The 9,632-nt window shown below is 45.7% G+C and overlaps 1 protein-coding gene across 1 annotated transcript in view; it reads right to left on the reverse strand.

Annotated features, from left to right (window-relative positions):
• Positions 1–7,517: 7,517 nt before the first annotated feature.
• The window catches only part of PIK3AP1 (phosphoinositide-3-kinase adaptor protein 1), a 129,880-nt gene continuing 127,765 nt past the window's right edge, over positions 7,518–9,632 (reverse strand). Inside the window, exon 17 of the mRNA XM_014591179.2 lies at positions 7,518–8,516. Coding sequence (XP_014446665.1) covers positions 8,459–8,516 — 58 coding nt within the window. The 3' untranslated portion in view covers positions 7,518–8,458. The remainder of the gene's footprint in view (positions 8,517–9,632) is intronic.

Genomic DNA, 9,632 nt, shown 5'->3' on the forward strand with positions numbered 1-9,632 from the left:
GGCCGCCGGTGGGGCTGGTCGGGGCCTCTGCGGTTGGGGTCAGCCCGATGGCCGTTTCCCGGCGACCCGCGGACGCATCGCGGCCTGCAGCCCCTGCGGCGTCGGTAACCAGCGCAGGAGTTTGCCATCGGGGGTTTGTCGCGCCCCTCCACGATTGAGAAATGCCGGGCCGGGGGCAAATTCGTGCTCTTTTGCCGGTGCTTATGAGTTGATCGCCCAGCCGTAGACACAAGTAGGTCTTGGAATGTAAGCTCAGAGCAGAGATCGCGTCGCCATGTTGCTAGGCCCGTGTTAGAGTCCCAGAAAATACCTATCAAACATGGGACTGTGTCTCCACCATTTTTCTTAAGAATTATTTTATATTTTATTTATTTTAGAGGGATAGAGCTAGAGAGAGGGAAAGTGAGAAAGCAAGGCTCTAGGCCCCTGGCATCGAACTGCAATTGGCCACGTGGGAGTCCAGCGCCCATGACCACCACACCACTTGTCGGCCTCCTCGACATCACGTTCTAAGCCAAAATAAAAAATCTGTCAAATTGTCTTTTTGTCTCTGCTGTCAGCAATCAACAAATTCCAGCATTTGGTCTCTTTAAAAAATGTCTTCGGCCAGGGGCCCACGGGTGGTATAGTGGTTAAAGTGGTGGACTCCTGCATGGCAGGCGTGGGTCCTGGACAGGAGCAGCTTCAAAGCTATGCCAGGTGCGTGTGTGCCCACAATCCCAGGAGGAGAATGAACGGGCTGGAGCCTGGCTGTCCACCCCTCTTCCCGCCGCTGCGATTTCTCACTTCCCCTCTCTCTGTCTCTGTCTTCCCTCCTGTAAGCACAAGCAAACGCCTCCAAAAAAAAAGTTTAGAAGAATGCAGGGCAAGTTGTGGGTGCCCAGAATCAATCGTGAGATAATAGAGTTGAAGGGGTTGGGGAGTAGGCATCCCCCCTGGAGGATACGTCTTCACTTTTCCTCTCCTCTATCTCTGCCCCTACCTCCTAAAAAAAGTCACAAGTTATTTTCCGCTCTTTTCTCTGCCAGTAACAGCCAATTTCCCACATCACTATATTCCAGCAGTCCCCCAGTGGGATCCTTGCCACCAATCTTCCTTGCCTCCCAGTTTACCAACCCCAACAGGTGCCAGAGTGATATTTCTAAAAAGAAACGGGGTAATTTCACACTTACTTAAAACACTCCTTGATGATCCGGTAGATGAGATCATGGACTCACCACTAAGGTTTTGGTCCACCAGGCGCTACCCTGAACTCCATGCATTGATCCACTTAACCCTCCCAGGAGCCCCGCGCAGCAGGTGTGGTTAGCACGTTCAGGTATGGAGGAGGTAACAGCACAGAGAAGGTAAGGGGCTTGCTCAGCTCTGAGACTCGGGCAGTCTGCTTCTAGAATGGGCCTTTTGCAACTGGATAGCTATTTTTAAAAGTGAAATATACCTCTTATGTTCTAGCCTGGAATGATATCTAAGAAGTACTTAGATATCACAAAAAGAAACATTTTGAAAACATAAGAGTATAATTCCATTTTAAATGGTAAGGTGTTAGTCTCCCTATAGAAAACGGTCTTAAAGATTATTATTCAAACCATTACCAGTGGTTTACTTTGCAGATGCCTGTACATGTTTGGGAATTTTTTTTTTTACAGTGAACATATATAAGGAGGGGGGGAAGGTTCCTTGCTAAAGGATAAAATCCAAATTTCTTAGTCTTTTTTTTTTTTTTTGAGAGGTTTTTGCTTTAAGGCCTGTGCACTCGCCAGGAAGAGACAGAGAGATAGAAAGTGAGAAATCACCCCCCAGTGGGGATGGCCATGCCACATCCCCTTCTCCTCCATTCTTCTCTTGGGATCCTGGGCACGCACACACACGCGCCCGGCATAAGTTTAAGCCACTGAGTCCGGGACTCGAACCATGGTCGGCTACATGGGAGTTCATTGACATAGCCATTATGGTCCCCCCAAATTTCTTAGCCTATTAACCTGCACCTAGTTTATCTCCCCAACTTTACCTGCCACCAACAGCTATGTTCTGCCTTCACTCAGGAATTTTCTTTTTCTTTTTTTCAGGTTTTTGTCAGAGGGTGCATGTGCTCCCCAGTCAGAGGGAAAGTGAGAAATCGCCCTCCAGGGTGGATGGCCATGTTGCAATCCCTTCTCTGTTCTCCTCTTAGGATCTTGGGCACACATGCACAAGCACCCGGTGTGACTTTCAAACTGTCAGGTCCAGGGCTTGAACCAGGGTTGGCCATATGGGACTCCAGTGCCTTACCACCATGCCAGCTGCTGGCCCCAGCTCTTGTAGTTTCTAATCCACGATGTTCTCTTATGTTCTGTACCTTTGCTCTTTATCTTCTCTTTAAAATTCCCTGCTTCACCTTGTCCATTAGATACCATCCCTCCAGGCCTAGCTGAATCATCACCTCTTCAGCAATACCTTGCATGGTGACCTTGGGAGGCCGAGCATCCCTTCTTTGGGATACCAGTGGCATTTGACGTATTACGCTGTAATTACTTACCTATTTCTATCTTCTCTCCCATACTACATTCTGACCTTCCATGGCAGGGACCATCACTTGTTTGTATCTGTCCCAGGTGCTGGGGTAATGCTTGTGGCAGCCTAGATGTTGAGTACTATTTGTTGAATGAATGAATGATTGAAGACATTAGCAAGTGAAAAGTCAAATAGCATAGCAGAATTTAAAGAATGCTTTCTAGATAGTGTGAGAGACATCACAAGGCAGTACATGATTAATTGCCGAGTGAATCATACACCAGTAATTGCTATAGAAATCAGAGGCAGCATCTTATACATCTTCGCGTACTCTCCAGAGCACCTCACACGGTGGCTTGGAAGCTCAGTAAATGCTCTGTGAATGAATAATCACTGCTTTTGAATAAGGTGATGATGGGCAATTGAAAACAAGCAGTGAAAGTGCTGTATTAAAAGAGATGAATAGTTTCTTGCTTAAACATCCTTCACTGGGCTCCACAGATTCAAGATGGTAGTCTTTTGCTGGGTGTCCTGGGGAGCCTTGGACTGGCAAATGCTTGGTGGTACGGAGGGTACAAGAAAAAGTGTAAAGCATTCATTTGGGGAGGGAAGACTCAAAACCAGGAAACTCGACACACAGAAAACAGGCACGATGGTGTACAAAAACCTGCACTGTATGTGACTGTAAATGTTCAAGGGGCAGTAAAAGGAGGAAAAACGAATCTGGTGGAAGATTTGGGAAAGTTCAGTGGCGGGGAGAGCACTTAGAGCCATTAGCGACCATTCATGAAGCGTCTACCACTGGGAAACTGCAGGAACTAGGAGAACGGTGCTGGTCAGTGAGGTGATAAAAGTCTGGTAGCAGTAGGGGTGGGAAGAAGGGATAGGAGCCAGCTGATTACAGGACAGGAATTAGGGCTTCAAAGATCTTTGAGACCTGATGACCTCAAAGGTGTAAAATGGTTAGGGCTGGGGCACCCTCAAAATTAGAGTTGTTCCACTAAACTGGGAAGTGAAAACAGATGTCTCTCATTTCATCAGTTGCTTCATTTCGATTAATGCCCTGATCCCGGCAGCAAAAGGATAGGGGACGATGCTAGTGAAAGGAACCCCCCACGCTCCAATGGCTACGCAGCCTTTTTTTATAGTGGTTCTAAGATTCCATTTTAGTTAAAAAGCTTAAGACTGATAAACAGTCCAGAAAACCACAATCTCATTGTTATATTCTCATGCTGGGTAAAGATTGTAGTAAAAAAATCTTGGAACATGAATGACATCTTCTGATTTTCATCATCAGTACTTTTTAATTTATTTATTTTTTTTAATTCCATTTCTTCTTTCTACAATACTTTGCTATGCTTTCTTGCCAGTTACTAGTTTAGGAGTGTGGGGGGGTCTTTCTATTACTATTGCTTACTTTCCACTCTACCCTTTGTTCTAACCCAAATGTTCTAGACACTGGATAACTTCTTGATTGCTGTAAGTTCTTTCTTTGGGACGCTATCACTTAAAGCATTTGGGGTTTCGACTGAAGAGCAACTGAGATGATTAATTTCTTTGTGCAATTCCTGTTTCACTCTCTTCATTCTTTAACAGTTCTTTTGTAACAACTATACAAGACAAGGAACAGCTGCTGCCACAGAAGAACAAGATCCTTAGCAATTAGCTGGTGACTACAGTAAGACTGTCTCCTTGCTTGTTCTGAAGAAGGGATTCCACCTTTTGCCTTAGTCTTAGACTGAGAGTTGGATTATTACCCAACACAAAACTTTCCATACCTGATGAAACACAAACCAGTCGAGTCAAGTTCTGTGAACTCGTTTAGCAGTAAACCAAAATTAAAAACCAGGTTTCCTGACCTCCAAATCAGTATTGTCTCTATACTGTGTAAATCGCAAAGATATTTTCTCCTGTATTGTGAGATCGATTGGCTTTGGCAGGCTAGCCTGAGAACTTATTTTTATAGTTTCTACGAGAAAATTCATTTCGAGTTGTGCCTTAGAATTCAGAATCCATCTCTCAATCTCCTACTCATCTTCACCCTTGTGGATAGAGTATCTGGCCAGCAGACATGAATGAAGACCATCTTATCTTCTTAATAACTTGGCTGGAAATGAACAGAACACTATTTATTAAACCAAAACAAATATTTATATAGGCGTATTTCTCAAAATTGAGGATTGGTGCTTAGGATGAATCTTTTGGAATTATCCAAATTAACCACTTGTCTTTCTCAGAAATAAATATATTACTGTGGTTCCTCCGCCAACCAGCTGCAAAACCACACGCTATTCTTTGAAAGAGAAGCACAGAAAACCAACTTAATTTCTGAAACACATGGGGGAGGGATCTAAAAATCCCAGCCACTGAAATGATTTAGGACTCACTGGGGCCTCTTGTTTTTTAATAACAAAGAAAAAAAAGTGTGTGTTACAGCAGAGCAGGATGAGTTAGCTTGATTTGTAAAAAGGATCCATTGAAATCATGTACATACTACTATATGGCCTAATTATGGCAAAGCATTAGGTATTATTCGCATCATTAAATATGTCAAGTTACATTCTTTTATTGCAACGCCAACCTCTTGTTCAGTCTTTCCGTCTCCGCACTTCGGTGTTAATATAGTTGGGTTATCTGCTCCCAGGCTTCAATATGAGAAGGAACAGTGCTGGCCTTTGAACTGGAGGCCAATTCACCTTCTCTGGTTAGGGACAGAGGCAATGGCAGTGAATATGACCAATGGCTTCACTCTCTCTCGAGCTAGCTTGTGAAATCTTGGGGAAGGAGGGCGATAGCAGAGCTGTCTCCCAAGGGAGCACATGGAAGACTTCACGTGGATCTTCAATAATGTCTTTGGACAGCTACGCAGAGTTCAGCGTCTGATCCTCATATAGGAAAATCCATGGTTCTGTTACATAATGTATATCTAAAACCGTGTACCAATGGGTGGAGTATCTGGAAGTTGAATAAATTTGTCATAAAAGAATGGTTCTGTTTCTAGAGGATAAAAAAAAATCTCACTTCACTATTAAAGACATTCTTCAATGAAAAGATCCCGTTTCCTCCAAATTCTTTCCTTTTGCACATAGCCAGCTGGGGTGTTCAGTGAACATCCCATGAGAACTTCCGCCTTGCACTTTTGACTTGGCAGTGCTCCTAATCAGTTCCAGCCATGTCTCAAGTGTGTCAGGTTCATGAGACCAAAACTTCTCATCAGCACTTTTATGTTTTCTACTTATTTTTATATGAGAACAAAATGTAATAAAATATCAAATATTGCACAAACAGTGATACTAACACCACAATGGTGCCAACACCACAATGGTGCCAACACCAAAATGGTGCTAACACCATTGGCTGGTAGTAGATTCCACCACATTAAAGTCTAAATGCTTATTCATCAGAAGATTTAAATTTGGCATCCAAAAGAAGGCTCTAAAATAGAGATAGTGATTATACAGATAATGAATGTAAAAAATAGGAAAAAAGGGGCCAGCAGTTAGCGTAATGGCTATGTCGCTGGACTCACATGTAGTCAACTGCAGTTCGAGTCCTGGACCCGGCGGCTTAAACTCACGCCGGGCGTGTGTGCATGCGTGCCCAAGATCCTGAGAGGAGAATGGAGGAAAAGGGATTGCGGCGTGGCCATCCCCCCTGGGGGGTGATTTCTCGCTTTCTGTCTCTCTGTCTCTATCTGTCTGGTGAGTGCATGCGCCCTGTAGCAAAAAACCTCTCCAAAAAAAATAGGAAAAAAAAGTCTGGCCCATAGTGCAGTAGTACAGCACTGTGCAGAGGGAGTCAGGTCCACACAGCCCACTCACGTCCTAGGGGCAATGTAATGAGCATGTGCCCAGAACCCTGGAGGAATGGGGAGGTGGAGAAAGACTGCGGCATGACCAGGCCCCATGGGGCAGAGCCTGTCTATTAATAACGGGAGGAAAAATCATACCGAGATTGTAATATCTTGTTCTCCTCTCATCTCACTCCTGTTTCTCCCCCAGAAAGTGACAAGGAGTAAAGGAACCATGGAAGGAACACCTGCAGAATGGCCACCGAGTGGCAGGCTCTGTACTAGGTCATTTATATGAACAGTCTGTAGCCAATAGGATAATTTATGTCAGCTTAAAAAACAAAAGAAAAGGACTCCAGAAACTTTTAGTCTCGGTAAGTGCCCTCGTTTGCTAGATGGAAAGATGTTATTGAGAAAGAAACTTTAATCACTGGAAAAGGACCAAATAAAACTGCACCTAGGGCCAGCCCATGGCATGGTGCTTCAGATGGCTGAAGCCCACATAGCCAACTGTGTGGTCTGCGTCCCAGACCCAGTGGCTTGAAAAACATGCTAGGTGCATGCGTGTGTGTTCCCACATTCCTAAAAGGAGAGAAATGGACGAGAGTCTGTGGCATGACTATATCTATGAAGGGTGCTTTCTCACTTTCCCTCCCTTTCCCTTCCTGCCTCTCCAGCAAGCACATGAGCCCTCTGACAAAAACAGACAAAAAACCTTCACTTACAATTGGCCGTTAATAATGTGGCTTTTGGGACCAGCAGGTGGTGTAATGGTTACGTCACTGGACTCACATGTAGTTGACTGCAGTTCAAGTCCCGGACCCAGTCGCTTGAAACTCACGCCGGGTACGTGTGTGTGTGTACCCCAAATTCCAAGAAGAGAATGGAGGAGAAGGGATGGCATCCCCACTGGAGGGGGGGGGACTGATTTCTCGCTTTCTGTCTGTCTCTTCCTGTCTCTCCAGCAAGACCACATGCCCTATAACAATCTCTCTAATAATAATAATGTGGCATTGATATATCTGTGTGGGATGAAGAATACTTCATGGGAAAGAAAGAGATTTCTCATTTTGCTTTAAAGAAGTAAGTCTGACACTAAGTTTACTGTATGTTTATGTATCATTAGGAACCCATGCTTTGAAGGTAGATTTATGTGCCAAGGACACAAAATTCATGCCATATTTAAGGATCTACGTTCTCTGCACAGAGTTCCCAAGCTTAGTGGTAACAATAAGCATTAAGGAAATAGTAACTATTTTTATTTTAACTTTCTTCTTCTAACCCCTCAATAGAGGAAAAAGTCAGAAAGCCTCCCTCTCTTTATGGCCAGAACTACAGGGCAATAAATGACGTCCCTGGCATCCCAAGCTTCTGTCCTCAACCATTTCCAGATGTTCCCTGGCAACACCACTGTTAGGAAAGCATGTCGAAGTGTCAATGCCCAAAGGGAAGGAAAAAGGAAACTTAGCGAAGGCCAGTGGTAAGTCAGTGAGGAGCTTCTACGTCAAGGCATTTCTTAAGGGAAGGGGGAACCAGCTATTTAAAGATGGCTAGTATAGTGACCTATGATTGGCAGGCCCGGATTCTAGAACCACCTCTCCCTCCAACTAACCGAGTACTCGTTTCCAGACTTCAGTGGCACCTTAGACTTGCCTTCTATGTAAGAGTGAGGATTAACTCCTCTCCGAAGTCTTTTTCAGTCTGTTGGATGTGACCAGTCCCAGCACTTAAACACATTCTACACGTACGGAAGAGTGGAGGGGTGATTTAAAAGTGAGGTCGCATTATCTTCTGAGTGCTATGAGTCTTACACTTCTAGAGACCAGGCTGGACTAGCAAATGCGTAAGGACTGCTGTGCGTGCTCTTGAGTAAAATCACTTGTCAGGCACACTTCTGGTCAAACTCGTAGGCATCTGGTAAAGGCAAATTAGAAGTATCTTGATGAAGTCTGCATCCTTTTGGCAAACAAGTATATGGATCAATATACTTGGCGATGATGAATCAAGTCCTTTGCTTTTCATTTCTTCCCGCCCAAACCAGCGTGGCTGCAACATCAGCGATGCCAGTAGGTCTTACAGGTCGCAGTCACGCCATAAAAACGAGCATGAAGACATCATTCATAGGCTGGAAATCGAGAGTCCGACAGTCCCGAAGCAGGTAGGGTTTAGGAGGCGCAATCAGCGACCCCTGGGAGGAACAGGTGGAGGAGGAGGGAAGGTCTCCCTGGTTGCAGGCCTGAAATGAAAGATAAAGGAGTTCGATTTAAAAGCTAATTCGATTAATAGTTCTTAGGCATCCATGACCCATGCCGTGCTATAGAATGGACATCTTCCTCAGGTATGAGGTCACACCTCTGGACACCCGGCGCCATTCTGTGACGTGCGCGAGTGTCCCGCAGCCCTGCTGTGCATCACAGTCAGTGCAGCTTCCAGACTGCCAGTTCCCAGGCTCCATCCCAGACCATGCCACCATAGGCTCTAGAGGACAGGGCGTGCACATGGAAACGGTAATAGTGTCCCGCCCCCAGCGGTTATGTTAACCAGGTCGTCTTCTCTTTCCTTTTGTGAAAAAGAGTTTATTTTATTCCTCAAAGAGTGTGTACTGTAGTTTAGTACTGGGCCCAGGCCTTCGATTTTCAGATGCTTTGCCCTCTTGGAGCCTGGCTGCCCCTGGAAGGACTGTCCCTCCCAAGGTGAGCTATCCTAGAGTCACCTGTCTGACCTAGGTGTGCACCAAGCACACCTCTTACATGCGAACCAGTCGGTCTATATCCACAGCCAACCACCTCCTGAGGCCATTACATACCTGCCCTTGTCACCACAGGGCCAGGAACCAGGCAACTAGGTCCAGTCCCGATCCTCCAGAGTCCACTGAATGACTCAAACTAGCCAACCGGAAATCCGCTTACCACGTCCCCCATTTCTTCCCTTGGGAACAATACAATGGGCTCCCGCCCACTCTTCCCTAGCTCCCTCTGCCTTCTGACCAGCCCTGGTGCCTCCCCTGTGTGGTGGTCCCTCGCTTTGAGACCTGTGAACATAACACATGATCCTCTCGAAGTCAGTCATCTCTGTTGACCTTGTATGCCTAAAAGCAGCCGTGCCTAGATTTTGATAATGCCTAGATTTTCACCAGCAATGCTAATAAGCGGCCAGTCAGGAGACACTGCGTAGGGAGGCCAGTGGGGATGGGAACTGAGAATTTCAGTCATCTGCTTCTCGTAACTGCTTCCCCATACGATCGCTAAGCATTGTCCGAACTGTGCGTCTGCTTTCCTAGGAGCCCCTCCACCCATTGTGGATGGGTTTTGAACAGCCCCGAGTGGCTCCAGGGAGCCTAGGGTGAGTCTCT

Source organism: Tupaia chinensis, unplaced genomic scaffold (genome assembly GCF_000334495.1).
Source record: "Tupaia chinensis unplaced genomic scaffold, TupChi_1.0 Scaffold000539_1, whole genome shotgun sequence".
NCBI classification, from domain to species: Eukaryota; Metazoa; Chordata; class Mammalia; order Scandentia; family Tupaiidae; genus Tupaia; species Tupaia belangeri.